The 17,881-nt window shown below is 53.2% G+C and overlaps 1 protein-coding gene across 5 annotated transcripts in view; it reads right to left on the reverse strand.

The window, feature by feature from the left end:
* The window catches only part of CCDC33 (coiled-coil domain containing 33), a 123,518-nt gene that overhangs the window by 52,654 nt on the left and 52,983 nt on the right, over positions 1-17,881 (reverse strand). For all 5 annotated transcript variants that reach the window (XM_074392676.1, XM_010332049.3, XM_074392674.1 and 2 more), the window contains 4 exons: positions 17,244-17,364; positions 9,993-10,122; positions 9,287-9,420; positions 7,915-7,986 (listed from right to left, as the gene is read on the reverse strand). In XM_074392676.1, the coding sequence (XP_074248777.1) occupies positions 7,915-7,986; positions 9,287-9,420; positions 9,993-10,122; positions 17,244-17,364 (457 nt within the window). The remainder of the gene's footprint in view (positions 1-7,914; positions 7,987-9,286; positions 9,421-9,992; positions 10,123-17,243; positions 17,365-17,881) is intronic.

A 17,881-nucleotide genomic window follows, 5' to 3' on the forward strand; every position in this document is an offset into this window, starting at 1 on the left:
TTGGCAGGCTGCCTGCTGATGTACCAGAGTCGGACTCTGGCTCTAAACCGACCCTCACTGCTTTGATAAGTACTAAAACAGAGCCAGAGCTAGGCTTCAGCTGCACCAAAGGGGAGAAGGTATTCAGAGAGAGGGAGTGAGGGTCCTACTCTACCTCTAATGCTGATTGTCCCCCCCACAGTTTTGGAGGACACTTTAAGAGGAGTGTTTTCAAGAGAAGACAACCAGCAGGACGAGAATCAGAAACCAAGTGCTACAAAGAGGAAGAGGAAGGAGACTGGCTTCAGGCTGGAGATGCCATAAGTAGTTGCCAAATGTCAGCAGGGCTGACATGGTCCTGGGCCCTGTCTTCTCTGGAGCTGGCCTCTGGGAGGAAAAGGGAGGGCCAGAGGGAGGAAACTGAAGAGAAACAGAAGGATGTTTACAAGGGAGCCAGCAGAGAGGATGGAGAGGGCTTCCTGGGTGGTAATGAGCTCCCTGTCATGGGAAGTGACCAAGTAGAGTCTGTCAAATCCTCTGTGTGTGTTCTGGAGGGACTGTTCAGCTCCTTCTCTCTAAAGTGGGGAGCATGGGAGTCACATGATCGCCAAGGGAAAACAATATTGTCCCCAAGGCATGGAGCACTTTGGGGGCATTCGAGCATTGTGGAGAGCAGGTAGCCTTCTAAGGTGGGATGGCCAGCCCTGCCCCAAGACTGAGAGTCTGTGACCTTGGGGCCAGGTTGGTCTTGTGAAAGCCCAGACTCTCATGTCTCTCCCGCCCCATCCTAAGCTTCCTTTGCTTTTTTTTTTTTTTTTTTCCCTGAGACAGAGTCTCCCTCTGTCGCCCAGGCTGGAGTGCAGTGGCTCGATCTTGGCTCACTGCAAACTCCGCCTCTCAGTAGCTGGGATTATAGGCTCCCAAGACCATGCCCTGCTAATTTTTGTATTTTTTTTTTTGTAGAGACAGAGTTTTCTCCACGTTGGTCAGGCTAGTCTCAAACTCCTACCTTCAGGTGATTGGCCCACCTTGGCCTCTCAAACTGCTGGGATTATAGATGTGAGCCACCGCACCCAGGTCTAAGCTTCCTTTGGATGGGATGAGAAGAGCTGTATAGTGGACTTAGAATCTGAGCAGGTGAGGGAAAGCGCACCTGTGGGAAAGAGGTGGCTCTGTCTCCTCTACCTCCTGCAGCAGTCAGAGAACAAGCGGGCAGAGGCTCTGGGTCTGGGAGGGAGTGCAGTCAGGGATGGTGTGGCATGGTGGCAGGGAAAGGGTCTCTCTCTCTGCATCCATCCTTATGGTAGTGTTTTCAGAGATGGAGTCTTGGGGGTGGGAACAGAGGCTTCCAGAGGGCAGAACCAGTGGAGGAGACTGCTGTGCTGTCCTGGGCACTGGCCCATCCAGGCCACCGTGCTTGGGGAGGAAATAGAGGCAGGTTTGTGCTGGGGTTTCTCTAAGGACCAGCCCAGGGGTGTCATGTGTGGCTTACAAAAAAATCCATAAAAATTTTTCAAAAGCCAGCATGATGCTGCCTGTCCCCCTGCCTGCTCTTCTGTATTTGCTAAGTGGCCACTTGTCCCCACTCTGGGCTGGTCTCCAGAGAGATCTTTGTAACTGGTTTGAAAAGAAACCACCAGAGTAGGTGGCATCAAAGACTTGCCCCACCCCCTCCCTGTGAGGGGAAGAGGGAGGAGGAAGGTCAGATGGGACCATGGCAGCTGCCCCTGCCCTCAGTGATGGCAGCAGGTGCCACTGCCACCTCTCCTCAAATGCACCCTCTCTATAGTCCCAGGAATCCAGTGGGTTTCAGGACCTCCCAGCATCTCTGGGGGCTGTGGGCTGAGGAGGGTGTGGCCACCCATCTGGGAGGCCCTACTTCTGCCTGGTGCCCCATCTGGGCAAGGTGATGAATCCCAAATCTTAAACTCAAGAGGGGAGATGTTGCTGTGCACCCAGATGACGGTATGAACTTGTCCCACCTCGTGGGGAGGTGCATTTGCAGGCAGAGGTAGGAACTGATGCAATGAGCACCTACTGTGTGCACGCGAGGCTCCAATCCACACGATCAGCCTAGAAAATCTGCTCAGTGTGGGCCTCACTTCAAAGAGGCTGGCTGCAAACTGGAGGGCACCCAGGATGCAGTGGGATCTCGAAACTAGTTCATTAAGACAGCCAAGCTGCTTTGCCTGGGGAAGTGTAGGCTCCCCGGGGACCGCATTGCGCTCTTCAAAGAGAAGAGGCTGAGATCAGAGGGGCAATGGAGGAGGCCAAAGGTTTATGTGTCTGTGTATGCGGAGTAGCCATAGGCTTATGCATTTTTGTTTGTTTGTTTTGAGACGGAGTCTTGCTCTGTTGTCCAGGCTGGAGTGTAGTGGCTCACTGCAACCTCCACCTCCTGGGTTCAAGTGATTATCCTGCCTCAGCCTCCCAAGTAGCTGGGATTATGGGTGCCCTCCACTAGGCCCAGCTAATGTTTGTATTTTTTGGGAGAGACAGGTTTTCACCATGTTGGCCAGGCTGGTCTCAAACTCCTGACCTCGTGATCCACCTGCCTCGGCCTCCTAAAGTGTTGGGATTACAGGCTGGAGCCACCGTGCCCGGCCAGGCTCATGAATTTTTAGAGCCTAATGGACCTCAAAGGCTAACCCCCACTGAATGTGCAATAAAGGGAAGTTTTCTGTGTAGATGGTTTTGTATATGAGTGTACATGTTTTTCTCTAGTTTTTATGTAATCTGTGTGTGTGTTCATATATGTACTCACCTACATACACAAACCATCTTAAGGCAGACCACTCTGGGCAGCAAATGACTATAGAGAAGTCCCACCAGAGGGTAAAAAATGAACCCATCTGGCTGGGTGTGGTGGTGCACACCTGTAATCCCAGCAATTTGGGAGGCTGAGGTGGGCAGATCACCTGAGGTTGGGAGTTCAAGACCAACCTGACCAACATAGAGAAACCCCGTCTCTATTAAAAATACAAAATTAGCCAGGTATGGTGGCTTATGCCTGTAATCCCAGCTATTTGGGAGGCTGAGGCAGGAGAATCGCTTGAACCTAGGAGGCAGAGGTTGCGGTGAGCCGAGATCGCACCATTGCACTCCAGCCTGGGCAACAAGAGTGAAACTCTGTCTCAAAAAAAGAAAAAAAAAAAGTACCCATCACCAACAAACCATCTTCAAGTGCAATATCCCAAACCAGAGACCACCATCTCTTGCCATTCACTGAGACTGCAGGCTTTGTTATCTAGTCTGCCCACCGAAGTGCTGGTTGACTATGTGATCTATGTAGGAGGCTGGCTGGGGATGCCCTGCAGCCTCGGGGGCAGAGCCAGAAGCCTGGGGCAGAAGCAGGGCCCAAGGAGGCAGGCTGAGCTCAATGTAGGGTGGGCATTTCTATCAGTCAGCCATGGGAAGACCTGCTTCTGGAGCTAGCCAGCTCTCCGTCATGGCTGTGCAGGAGGAGAGGCTGGCATGACCACGTGCTGCCGAGGAGACTGCTGTCCAGGGTGGGTTGTTGAGAGAGACCTCTGCTGTCTCTGCCTGTTTGCAGATTTCTCCACTCTGGTTCTGAGAGCTCTGAGAATGGGTGATGTGGAAGTGGTGGGTGCTGGGAGGCTGTGTTCACCAAAATGTCCAATTATCCAGGACAGCCTGTGCCCGACACTCCAGGACATGGAGGCTCACGGCAAAGAGCCTGTGTCCTCAGGCTGGGGCTGTGCTCAAATAGGGCATGCACGTTCATTTCTCCTGAGGCATTTCTGCTCTGTGAGAGCACTGACCACGTCTGACCATGTGCAAGGAGCTGCCCCAGGGATGGAGTTGTTGACCACACGGACGAGGGGCCTGAGAGCCCCTATCACAAGCCTCTGCAGCTGGAGTGTCCACAGGACTCTAAGACCACCAGGTGTCAGGTGGTGGCTTCTGGACCCATTATGCAATATTTGATTTATTTTTTTTTTTTTTTTTTTTTTTTTTTTTTTTGAGACGGAGTTTCGCTCTTGTTACCCAGGCTGGAGTGCAATGGCGCGATCTCGGCTCACCGCAACCTCCGCCTCCTGGGTTCAAGCAATTCTCCTGCCTCAGCCTCCTGAGTAGCTGGGATTACAGGCACACGCCACCATGCCCAGCTAATTTTTTGTATTTTTAGTAGAGACGGGGTTTCACCATGTTGACCAGGATGGTCTCGATCTCTCGACCTCGTGATCCACCCGCCTCGGCCTCCCAAAGTGCTGGGATTACAGGCTTGAGCCACCGCGCCCGGCCGCAATATTTGATTTAAACAGTGGAGGAGTTGATGGCCCCAGCCCTGCTGCTGCCTTCCCAGAAGCTAGGACGCAGAGATGAACGCCAGGTGCCTTCCATGATGAAGTCACAGGCAACACCTTAGGTGAAAAATAAGGTGGCAGGAACCTGATCTCTGTTACAGCAGCTAGCTCATAACTGTACTCAGCTACCAGGCAGAGTCCAAACAGCCCCTCCAAGGACTCCCTATCATGTCACCTTGTTTGAGTGTCCTCGGGCCTCTTCTCATTAGCTGATGTCTGCTTATGAATTGTTTGTTTATTGTCTGTTCCCATACTCCCTGCTAAGAGTGCAAGCTTTATGAAGACAGGGCCATCGTAAAGATATTTTTGTTCTTTTTCTTCAATGTAAGATTCCTAAAATCCAGAACAGCAATTGCTTCATAGGGGGTGCTTCATAAACGTGTGCAGTTGCGTAGAGAACAATGATGGGATTGCAGTGAAGGTGGTGATGAGGGACGGAGAAGGGGATGGGCCCCTTTAGACTTAGCTACAACGCCATCTGACCTGTTCACGAATTCTCAACACTATCCTGCCATCCCTTAGGGAGAAGCTTGCCAAAAGGGCTCAGACACTAGAGAGCCATGTCCAAGCCCAATGAAGGTATGAGCGCAAAGCAGAATGAGGTCCATGGCTGCCCACCCCTCCTTCTCCCCCTTTCAATCCACAGTGGCTGCCAAAATTCTGCCTCTTGCCTTGTATAGTACCTGACCTGCGGTGACTCCGCATCAAATAAACATAGAATAAAAGAATAACTGCATGCGAGCTGTGGCTGCAAGCACTTCATGGTGATTCGGCCACATTAGCACTTTACACTCAGGCTCCTAAATTGGTCTTCAAGATTCTAGAATCAAAGGGAGTCAGTTATCGGCCAATTCTCTAAGAGTTCACCAAGAAATAGTTCCACTATAAGGAGATGGAGCTTCTGTGCATGCCACTGCGGGTGTGAACATGTCTGTGTCAGTTTGCATCGCATGTGTAAGAGCATGCATATATGCATTAAGTGTGTGCCTCCTTCTTGCCAAGGTATGAGCATCACATCTGTGTGTCTGTGACGGTGTGTGTGTAGATATTCACATGGGATTGGTGAGAGCGTATATGAAGAGAGAGAGAGAGAGAGAGAGAGAGAGAGAGAGAGAGAGAGAGAGAGAGTGTGTGAGAGAGAGAGAGAGAGAATTATTCTTGGCTGCAGAATCTGAATTTCTGCTCGTACTATTTTCCTGGTACACACCCAATCTGGATCCCCTTTCTTTTCCTTTCTTCTCAGAAATCCATTACTAAAAGGTTTTTTACCCGCCTCCAGGGGGAGGGGGTTGGGGGAAGGAGATGCTAAAGTCACAAGGCCCAGATCAAAACACTCAGTAGCTAAATGAATTCGGCAGCATTTTCCCGCATGACTTGGAGGGATAATTTAGTGAGGCCGCCAGCTGGAAGGGAAGGGATTAATTCTGCACTTAGCACAGCTCCCGTGAATAATTCATTACTGGAGACCTTTGTGCCCAGCCCCTGGGCAATTGGGGAACTGTCCTGCCCACCTGCCTGTTGCCTGCCTGGGCCCACTAGGCCGTCAGTCCCCTGACCAGGGGCACCTGACACTCCTTTTAGTCCTGGGATGCACATGGTGGTATTGCATCGAAGGTGGTGATGAGGGACGGAGAAGGGGACGAGCCTCTTTAGACTTAGCTGCAACGCCATCTGACCTGTTCACGAATTCTCAACACTATCCTGCCGTCCCTTAGGGAGAAGGTTGCCAAAAGGGCTCAGACACTAGAGAGCCATGTCCAAGCCCAATGAAGGTATGAGCGCAAAGCACAATGAAGTCCATGGCTGCCCACCCCTCCTTCTCCCCAGTGGAAGGGGCAGGAGGCAGAGGGAGGTGGGGAGGGGCTGGCAGTGGCCACAGGCAGATGCTAGACCCTGGGAAGAGGCCCTGGAGGGTTGGGCTTCAAACTGGGAAGTTTGTGACCTTTTTCTCCAAGATTCTGCTCCCTCTTTCTTGGGGTTTTTGGCTTCTACCCTTCAGAGCGCAATTCTGAACACCTACAGCAGGGAGTGCCAATGGGGGTCTCAGCCCCATTCCAGAGGCCTTGTAAGGACACTTTTGGCATGGTACTAGCCCAGGTAGACTCCTTATACCCCACACCGTAGGACTCCCTGTGTTCTTCATGAGTGAGGTCACAGAGCCAAGTCCTACCCCAGAGCCAGTGGATGTTTTTCCTGCATGGGAAGAAGGCAGGAGTGGGCTGGCGTGGACATTAGTCCTTGCAAGCATATTCTGGGTTCATAGTTCTAAAGCACCCACGTCCCAGCACCACTGAGAGGAAGGGGGAAAGTCCAGCGGGTGTCTGGCACGCGCTTTGCAGCCAGATGAGCAGAGCTGGGCTCAGAGACCAGGAGTAGCTAGCTAGAGGGATCGAGGCCCGTCCAGCAGGCAGGGCTCAGCCCTGGGTGTCTTCCCATTTGGACCAAGCCAGATGTGGTAAACAGAATTCCAAAAACTGGCCTCCAAGATTTCACAACCTCACTCTTGGAACCCGTGAATATGATGATCGATCACTCCTGGGATTATGTTTGTTATACGGCACGGTTGACTTTAAGATAGGGAGATGATTAGAGTGGGCGGACCTCATCACCCCAGCCCCTCTAAAAGCACCTCTAAAAGTTTTCTCTGGCTACTGACAGGAGAGGAAGTCAGAGCTTTGAAGCGTGGGTTGGGCATGGTAAATCCCAGCACTTTGGGAGCCTGAGGCAAGTGGATCACCTGAGGTCAGGAGTTCGAGACCAGCCTGACCAATATGGTGAAACCCCATCTCTACTAAAAATACACAAAATTAGCCTGGTGTGGTGGCAGGCGCTTGTAATCCCAACTACTCAGGAGGCTGAGGCAGGACAATCATTTGAACCCAGGAGGCGGAGGTTGTGGTGAGCTGAGATTGCAGCACTGTACTCCAGCTTGGTGAAAAGCGCAAAACCCTGTTTCAAAAAAAAAAAAAAAAAAAAGGGGGAGTTTTGAAGCATGAAGGGGACTGGACGTGCCTGCTGGCTTAAGATGAACAGCGCCATTGTGAAGGGGCATGTGGGCATCCTTCAGGAGCTGCCCAAGCTGATGGCCTGCAAGGACACCAGGATGGGAGCCCGGCACTGCAGGGAGCTGGATTATGGCAGCAACCTGAATGAACTTGGACGCAGATTCCTCCCCAGACCCCCAAGAAAGGAAGGCGACCCTGCCAACATCGTGATTCCAGCCACCTCGTGTCACGGGACCTACCTATAGACGTGTCAGCTAATAAATGGGCATTGCTTTAAGCGGCTTAGCTGCTTCTAAAGCAATAGAAAACGGATAGCCTAGTTCAGCAGGCTTGCAGAACCTTGATCCCAGTGAGCCAGACTTGGTTTGGACTGGGTCAGAGGCTGACTCCCCGGTCCGGGTGGCCCTCTGCTCACAACTCTCTTCTTCCTAATCTCAGCTCTGTGTCTTTCTGGAGTCTCAAATCACCCTAAGACGTTTCCATCCAAAGCAGTAGTCCCATTCTCCCTGAAGTCCCTGAACAAGGCCCGCAGTTGTGAAGGACCTTGGGCCTCACTGACATGTGTCTGCTGGCCCTGACCCTCCCCCGGCCCACAGCCTTACCTCGGAGGAAAACAGCTGGAAGGAAAGATCCACTGCGGGGGCCTCGCCACGGATAGTTTTCAGGCTGGTGTCCTGGGGAGAAGGGAGCACTCAGACCACGCTGCCTAGGACAGCTTCCACCTCTGTGCCACCTACTGTTCCGGATTTCTCCGGAAGGTGTCACCTGGGGGCTCACCCAGGAGGGTGAGAGGGAGGTGGGAGCTGGCCTCCTGCTTCTGCCCTCGCAAACCACCTCCACATCTCCCCTTCTAAACCCCTCTAGAGACCCGTTAGGCACCAGCAGGCACATCTGACAGAGAGATTCTCATTTGCTGAGGTCTATCATATCAGGATGGCCAGAGTATTTTAGGGGAAAAGGTGGCATAGGAGTAGACAGTGACGACGGTAACAATATATATCTATTTTTTTTTGTGACGGAGTTTCGCTCTTGTTACCCAGGCTGGAGTGCAATGGCGCGATCTCAGCTCACCGCAACCTCCGCCTCCCGGGTTCAGGCAATTCTCCTGCCTCGGCCTCCTGAGTAGCTGGGATTACAGGCACGCGCCACCATGCCCAGCTAATTTTTTGTATTTTTAGTAGAGACGGGGTTTCACCATGTTGACCAGGATGGTCTCTATCTCTTGACCTCGTGATCCACCGGCCTCGGCCTCCCAAAGTGCTGGGATTACAGGCTTGAGCCACTGCGCCCGGCGACGGTAACAATATTATTAACTCTTATTGAAAACTTATTCTAAGTGCTTTCCATCGGTTTTCTCACAAAATCTCACAGCAACCTTATGAGAGAAGTACTATTACCATGTACCCATTTTACAGGCAGGGAAACTGAGGCATTGAAACTTTAAGTAGTTTTCCCATGGCCATGTTAGCTGGTATGTGCCGGAACCAGAATTTGGGCCCAGACAGTCTGGCTCTAGAGCCTGAGCTCTGAACTCTCTTGTTATACACAGAGATTATGGAATTGGCATGCTGTTCCTGTTTTAGATGAGGACTCTGAGGTTCAGAGTGGTTAAGTTATGTGCCTGAATTTCCACAGTGAGGATGGGACCAAGACAGGATTTGAATGTGGGTCTGGCGGCTGGAAACCTGAACTCTTACACTGTCCCGCAGGGTGTCCCTGGACTTCTCTCTCAAGCTGCTCAGAGACAATCTCTCTGGCTTGGTTCATGACAGCCCCAGAGGCAAGACAAGACCGGCTTCTGGGGTTCCAGGGAGCTCCTCATTCCTAGACTGGGTGACTTCCCTGGTGGGTGCCTTGATAGAAACTTTTGGAGAAGCCAAAATCTCCTGTGGAGGTGTGGCGAGGTGGAGCCGGGTGAGGCGGGGTGGGGGCAGGTGGGCGTGCCGGGGGCCCAGTCCAGGGCAGGGAGCTCACCATGATGGGGAGCCGCTCCACGCGAAGCCCATCCATGCCTTTCCCTGTCAGCATCTTCCGGTACAGACGGCTTCTTAGCGGCAACACGGAGATACCCAGGGGCTGCGCGAGGGTCCACGGCTGGCTGCCTTTCACTGCGGGGGAGGGATCAGCTGGGGTTCCTGCCACAGCCCCCACCTGGGCCCCATCCTTTACTACCTGACATCCGGTCCTCCTGCCTCCCGCCACTGCTGCCGCCTGCTTTCCTGTCTCCTGGCCTTTCTCTGCACATACATCCTCTTCTCGTCTTCGGGGCTTTGTGAACTCAAAGCCAACTCTAAACATATTCTGCGTGTCTGGGAAGTTACATGCATCACCCTCGTCTCTGGCTTTTGGGGGCCTTAATCCCACAGTGCAGAAGACTGTGGATCAGCACGTCTCTGAATCCCATCTCCCTCACCCTTCTCTGTGAGTTCTGACAGCTCGACTGCCCCCATCCCGATGGCTGCAATAAAACAAAGCATGGGGCTAAGACCTAGGATGGGCCAGGCCCACGTGTCCTGGCCTGTGGACAGGTCATGTAGCCAGGCTCTGCTCTGCCTGCACTAAGAAGCTGCCTCGGCATCTGGGAACCATCCATCCCTGTGGGAGAGTGGTCTGAACACCCTTTCATAATACAAGTCTCCTGAGGCATGGCTGCCCTGGCAAGGCAGCAGGGGGCACATACTTGAAGCTGAGGGGTAGTACTCCAACACCAGGGCTGTGTCTTCTGAGAAGCTGGTAGCTCCATCTCGGCCTTGGAAGAGGAAGGACTGATTCCACAGGGGCTGCTCCGGGGGTCCCCCAGGCTTGGACAGCTGGAGGGAGAGGGCAAGAGCAGGTGGTGGGGCCACAGGTTCTCCCAAATCAAGACATAGTCAGATACTTGGTTGTGTGTATCTACATTTGTCACAAATGTTTCTCCCAGTTACAAAAGCAAGTTGTCTGGGCATGGTGGCTCATGCCTGTAATCCCAGCACTTTGGGAGGCCAAGGCAAGCAGATCAATTGAGGTCAGGAGTTCAAGACCAGTGGGGCCAACATGGTGAAACACCGTCTCTACTGAAAATACAAAAATTAGCAAGGCATGGTGGCACGCCCCTCTAGTTCCAGCTACTCAGGAGGTTGAGGCACAAGAATCACTTGAACCCAGGAGGCGGAGGCTGCAATGAGCCAAGATCATGCCACGGCGCTCCAGCCTGGGTGACAGAATGAGATCTGTCTCAATAAATAAATAAATAGGCTGGGCGCAGTGGCTCACTCCTGTAATCCTAGCACTTTGGGAGGCCAAGGTGGGTGGATCACCTGGGGTCAGGAGTTTGAGACCAGCCTGGCCAACACGGTGAAACCCCATCTCTACTAAAAATATATATAAATTAGCCAGGCGTGGTGGTGGGCTCCGGTAATTCCGTCTACTCAGGAGGTTGAGACAGGAGAATTGCTTGAACCCAGGGGGTGGAGTTTGCAGTGGGCTGAGATACCGCCACTACGCTCCAGCCTGCCTCTGTCTCTAAATAAATAAATAAAGGCAACACATACATAATAAATACATTTTGGAAAATACAGAAAAATAGAAAGAAGGAAAACAACTTCTGTGTTTCCATGATAAACACGACAATTCACAGAACCGTGTTTCTTCCTAGATGTTTTTGTGTATGTTTTGTACGTAATTGCCTCTCTTCATTTATTATTGGCAAACTGTTTGGACTCTGCCCGCCCCCCGCCCCCCCGTAGCTCATCGATTTCCAAGAGGATAGGAGACAGACACGCACACACGCACACACAGACACACGCATGCACACACACACGCACATGCACACACAGACACACAAGCACACGCATACACGCACACACATGCACACACACACACATACATACACGCGCGCACACACATATATGCACACACATACACACATGCAATACATGCAGCGTTGAGTCTAGCATCCTGCCTTTTTCATTCACCAGTAAAACCTAAGCATATCCAAAGTCACAAAAAACTCTCGTTACCCGTGACTTTAGTAACTTCAGAATATTCTGTCGGGTCCAAGTGCCCTGATTTCTCCCTTCCCATTTTCCCCTATAGTAACACTGAATTGAATGTTCTCTACTATGTATCTTCACATTGCAAGTTACTTTCTTACTGCAACTACCTACAATGGAATCCCTGAGTTCAAAGACGTGTATTTTAGGACACCTCATTCATTATTGGTGAACTGTTTTCCTAAAGAGTTGCGCCAATGTTCACACCCATGGCTGGTGGTGTCACCGATGCCAAATTAGACATGACCTCTGTCTGTGTCATGAGCCCCTCTCTGCCTCACACAGCTTCCCCAGCCCCTTGCAGAGGCCGAGACAGCTCTGCAGACTACAGAGCCTCCGTGTGCCCGCAGTGTGGACCAGAGGACACGTGGGAGAGAGACATGATGGCACCCCAGGCCAGCAGTTGGAGCACACACCTGGGTATGATTTAAACAATGAAACAAGACAGTATGAACTACAGCACTGCCCAAGAAGACAGCTATAGGAAATATTCCCGCGGGTGGTCAGAAAAGCCTCCTTGAAGGAAGCAGAACCAGAAAAAGGTTCTGAAGGAAGGTCTGGCCGGGGGAAGAGAGGGATAAAAGTCTTCAGCGTGGGAACACAGCACAAGGAAATATGTGGAGTGGCACTGAGCTCAGCCTGTGCAGAGGACGCCTGGAACGACAGACGCCGGGGGGAGGCCCAGCATCTGCCAAGGCCAGAAGGTGGGAGATGGGAGATGGCCATCAGCCTGTACCTCCCAGTGGGCAGCCCTGCGGGGTCCCAGCACAGGGCTGTGGCTCATTGGCACAGACGCACCAAGTGGCTGCCTTGCCTCTGTTCCCCAGCCAGGGGCTGTCAGCAACAGTAGCAGCCATTCCCACCTCCTGCTCCCCCACAGGATTCAGTCACTGCAAAAGGTCAGCACGAATGCACCGCGGCTCTAGGAGTTATTGATGAGGGATCATGAAATATCGGCATAGGTCCACTCTCCCCACAGTGGCAGGGGCCTGATGACGGTCACACTAATGGGCCTGGTTTGCCCAGGCCCAGCCCGAGGCTCAGCCGTGTCTGCCCCTGCCCGTGGAGAGATAGGTTGCAATCACTGCAGGGCTAGCGTGCCCTGGACACCTGAACACAGACTGCAGTGATGGGAGCGTCCCACTCCTGGTGGGAGCTTGGCCACCAGGTCCGGTGAGAGAAGTTGGCTCCGAATTCTGTGGGGCTTGGGAGTGATCTTTCAAGAGTGATCCCCAAACCACATCCCTCCCAGAGCCACCCCATTCTCCTGGGTGCAGGAGGGTCCCCATGGCTGCCACTGTCTGCCAGGCATTGGGGCATCTGCTGCCCATGCCTTGCTCCTATCCTGGAAGAGGGTTATTTAGTAGATGTAGCTGCCCTCTCTGGGATCTATTCATGTGTCTAAATGGAGCCTATAAACCCAGGGGTGGTGCCCAATAAGGAACAGCCCTTTCCCAGGGCAAGGCACCTAGGAAAGATCCCTTCAGACCTAGGACTGAGGAGGGAGGGTCAGCCTCTCTTGTGTATGTGCAGGCGGGAGTGGCGGGGACTGGAAGTCAGACCTGCGGAGTCTGACGCCAGAGCCCTGGTGAGGGCGCGGTGGCTGGTGTGTGTGCAGGGTGGGGGCTGGGAGAGGCAGGCACTGCCTGCAGATGCTAATGGGAAGGGCCACAGCCGCAGTGGAATTACGGAATGTCATTAACCCTCAGCTGTGATCTTCAGAAAAGCCATTAACCCCCAGCCATGGAGGCAGACCTGCTTCCCCTGGGGACAGAGCCTTCATTCCACGGCCCCCCCTCATTTCCCCTGGGCCCACCCACACCCACTTCTGCCCGCTCTGCCCAGGCGTAGTGGTCGCCATCTGGAGGAGTTGCTGCCGGGCAGCAGATGCTGGGCTGGGGTCTCCAGGGAGCTAGGACCCCTTGGCTCTGGGCCTGGGTCTGCCTTGACCTTGCCGTGTGACCTTCAACAAGTCCCTTCTCCTCTTCGGGACCTAGTTTTCCCATCATCCAGGGGGAATAGGCCTCAAACTCATTTTGAAAGCCTGTTGTGAGGTTAAAGGAGACAATGGATGTTTTGCTATTAAGATGAAAGTTCTACTGCACTAAGCAAATGTGGACCCTCCATACCAGAGGCCCACGGGGTGCCACTCGAGCCAGACTCTGCCCACCACCCTGTAGCTCACCATCTTCCAAGAGGATGGGGGACACGGACACACACACACACACACACACACACACACACACACACAATACATGTAGAGTCCTAAGCAGGCTGTGGTTGTGGGAGCTGGAGTGTGCGAGGAGAAATGATTTCTTACCCGACTGCTCAGGGAGGGCCTGAAGGAGAAGGGTGGCAGGTAGGGAGGAGGAAGGCCATTCCAGGCTGAATGCAGCAGAGACAGAGGCTGCAGGTGGGAGGGGGCAGCATGGCAAGCCGTCCGGAGGTGGAGGGGGCTGCAGAACGCCTCTATGAGCTGGAGCCGTAAGCCAGGAGGCTGGAGGGCACTGGGCCTCGTGAACCTGGCTGAGCGGGGCTTTGCCTTGTCGTGATAGGGACGAGGGGCCCAGGGGAAGGGCTAGGCAGGGGAGGCCCTAGCTGCTCCTCAGAGAATGAATGGCAGGGGCCTGAGGGGAGACCAGCACTAGGGCAGGGTCTGTGACGATGGAAGGGCCCCCAGGAGAGCTTGGGACAGACCAGCTGCGGGGCTGAGAGAGTAGGAGATGGTGGTGGGTACACATGACTTCCCGGAGCTCCACCCCGGCTCTGCAGGAGACAGGAACAACAGGAGCAGCTTGCTGGGCAATGGGCCCCTTCCAAGGCGTTGGTGTAGGAGTAACTTACACAGCCCACCCTGTGTTGGTTCCAGCAGGCTGGACCAGATGAAGTCTGACCGGCCACCTATCCCAGTTCAGGCTTTGCCATCATCACCACGCTCCACTGAGGGCCGCCTAGCCCACCACCATTCACCTCCCTGCCTCATCACCAGCAGATGGCCTTTGGGTTCAGGTGACCCATAACCTTCCACATTAATACCAGCAAGGCAGAACCACACCCCTCCTCAGTGATTGGCTCAGGGAGGTGCCTGTAACTCAATCCTGGCCAATGAGACAGGAAGGAAGTCTGCTGAGGGATGTCTGGGTGAGGTGGATTTCCAGTTGCTCCTTTTTTGTTGTTTGTTTTTTGAGACAGAGCTTTGCTCTTGTCACCCAGGCTGGAGTGCAGAGGCACGATCTCAGCTCACTGCCACCTCCGCCTACCAGGTTCAAGGGATTCTCCTGCCTCAGCCTCCTGAGTACCTGGGATTACAGGCACGCGCCACCACGCCCGGCTAATTTTTGTACTTTTAGTAGAGACGGGGTTTCATCATGTCGGCCAGGCTGGTCTCGAGCTCCTGACCTCAGGTGATCCACCCACCTCGGCCTTCTAAATTGCTGGGATTACAGGCATGAGCCACCGCACTCGACCTCCAGTTGCTCTTTAAAACCACCTGCAAAAAGAGAGGCTGTGGCCAGGTGCGGTGGCTCACGCTTGTAATCCCAGCACTTTGAGGCCAAGGCAGGTAGATCACTTGAGGTCGGGAGTTCGAGATCATCCTAGCTAACATGGTGAAACCCTGTCTCTACTAAATGTACAAAATTAGGTGGGTGTGGTGGTGCATACCTGCAATCCTAGCTACTTGGGAAGCTGAGGCAGGAGAATCCCTTGAACCCAGGAGACGCAGGTTGCAGTGAGCCAGGGTGGCACCACTGCACTCCAGCCTGGGTAACAGAGGGAGGCTTGGTCTCCACAAAAAAAAAAAAAAAAAAAAAAAAAAGACGAAGAAGAGGGGGAGAGGCTGCCTCTTTTCTGCTGGTCTTTCATTCTATTTGGGTGGGATGCTCCCATGAGCCATTAGCCAGCTGAAGATGGTAATTCATGGGTGTTGGAAAGATCCTGAGATGTCGAGGACACTTTTGAGCCTGAGCATCCATCAATTCTGGCAGCTTCCTATGTCATGATTTGATGTGGCGTGTGACAATAAATATCCTTAGTGTTTAAGCCGATCCAAGTTGGGGTTTCTGTTAACTGGAGCCAGATGAGAAAAGAGCAGTGATGAGGCTAGCCTCAAAGGGGGCACTGGCACCAGGGGAGGTACAGCTCTGAAAAGAGTGGAACCCATTTATCATGGACCCTGGGCCTGGGCACTTTGCAAAGATTATCCTTTGCATTCCCCTGACAGCCCGAGGAGATTGGAATCAATGGGTCTGGAGAAAGGAGCAGCTTACCAAAGGTCATGCAGCCAGTAAGTCACAGAGCTGGGGTCAAATCCAGGTCAAACAGTGCTTTTGCATGGTGACAGTTGGTGAGAAATCACAGCCCCCCAAGATGTCAGAGAGGGCAGGCCCTAGAAATTACCAAGTTCAATCTCACCCACTCAACTGTAGAGATAAGGGGACTGAAGGTCAAAGGGGACAGGGCGGGGGTCTGTGTGAGGTCTGAGTGTGGGCTGCTGACTGGTGCCCCTCCAGGTAGGGCTCTGCCCTGCTGTCAATCCCCGCCCCTCCTTCCCACAGCAGCCTGCCCCATTCTCTCACTGCTGCACCTGGGCACCTCTGTGCCAGCTGCCAGCAAATTCCCAACCTGGCCCAGCGGCCATGGGGTTGGGTGATGTTCAACAAGTGTCCTGCCATTGCTGGATCTCTGGCTCCGGGTCCCACACATGCAAAAGGCACTGGGGACAAGTCTCTGTAGCGAGGGGCGCCTTCCCCACCCAAACTAGTTTGGCAGCAAAGGCAGCCAGAGAGAGCCTGGGAGTGGGAGGGGGCGCACTCATTAAAGCAGGCAGCGCCTCCTACCCCTTGGGACAGCCTGCTGATTGGTTCTTAATTTTCTGGGCAAATGCAGAGCCATGTGTGAAGTAACTCTGGGGAAATCAGGCAAAGGATTGGTTTGGGTTTGAAGCTTCTGTCCCCAGGGTCCCCCTTTGTCCCACTCCTTCCCAACACCATCACTCCACCCCACGTCTGAGACTTCTTCAAATGTCTTTGCTTTTAAATGAAGGCTGGGCTCCAAAGGGGTGTCTTATTCTTTTTTTTTTGAGACGGAGTTTCGCTCTTGTTACCCAGGCTGGAGTGCAATGGCGCGATCTCGGCTCACCGTAACCTCCGTCTCCTGGGTTCAGGCAATTCTCCTGCCTCAGCCTCCTGAGTGGCTGGGATTACAGGCACGCGCTACCATGCCCAGCTAATTTTTGTATTTTTAGTAGAGACGGGGTTTCACCATGTTGACCAGGATGGTCTCGATCTCTTGACCTCATGATCCACCCACCTCGGCCTCCCAAAGTGCTGGGATTACAGGCTTGAGCCACCGCGCCTGGCCCATTGTAGCCATTTTTAAGTATATGATTCAGTGATGTTAAGTGCATTCATATTGTTGTATAACCATCCCCACTGTCTATTTCCAGGATGTTTCGTCACTCGAAACAGAAACTGCGTACCCGTGACCCGTAACTCCCCGTTCTCCTCTTTCCCCAGTCCCTGTAGCCATTATTCTACATTCTGACTCTGAATTTTCCTATTCTAGGTATCTCATATAAGTGGAATCATACATCTGTCCTTTTATATCTTCTCTCCTCTGATGTTATAGCCCTGACAGGCCCTCCTGGTTTGTTATTAGATTATCCATTATCTTGTCTTGATGTTCAAATTTTCACCCATGTGACTCCCATCCTCACCAGACCAAGAGTTCCGGGAGGGCATTTTCTCTGCAGCACAGGCGAGCGTAGCCCTGGGTATGCCTTGGGTCGCAGTCAACCCTTACTCAATAGTCAAGGGAACTGTTGCCTAACCCACTGAGTGAGTGACAGTGAATGTGTCGGGGAGTTACCGGAAGCTGGAACCAGTGGGGAGGAGACATACCTGAGGGCATCCGTTCTGGCTGACCCGAGGCACGTCAAAGTTCATCACAGACGGGATGGGGAAGGAGAGTGGGGTGATGGGCAGCCCCACGGAGGTCAGGTCCCTGTTGGCCTGGCTGACCCTGGGGAGGCAGAGAGACAGAATTAGTGCTCTGGGCTCTGCACCTGAGCCTGGCAGCCTGGGGCCCCCACTCTGACTCTGGGTTGATATGGGAGAAGGGAGTGCAGGGACCCCACCAAGTGTGGGCCTGGACCTCATGACAAGTGGGGACCACCGGGCTGGGTGTGCATCAGTCATCTTCCTTCCTCCAATAAGCAAGGGGGCTTCGTAGGTCCTAGAAACTCAAGGGGAGATAAGTCGGGGCATCAGGGTAAATTGGAAGTGACCGAGACAGACCCTGTCTCCCAAGAGATGGTGCTGTCACAGAGAGCGCACGCTCACTGGGAAACTTTCCCAGTGTGGCCAAGTATGAATCTCCTGAGGACTGACTCCAACAGACTCAAACAGAGGTCTCGGGGGGAGGGGACATGTTAAGGTCTCCAGGATGAGGAGGGAGGAGACACTGGCAGGGCTAAAGACTGTGAAGTTCCGGCTGGGCGCAGTGGTTCATGGCTGTAATCTCAGCACTTTGAGAGACC

The sequence above is a fragment of the Saimiri boliviensis genome, chromosome 2 (assembly GCF_048565385.1).
Source record: "Saimiri boliviensis isolate mSaiBol1 chromosome 2, mSaiBol1.pri, whole genome shotgun sequence".
In the NCBI taxonomy this organism is placed as follows: Eukaryota; Metazoa; Chordata; class Mammalia; order Primates; family Cebidae; genus Saimiri; species Saimiri boliviensis.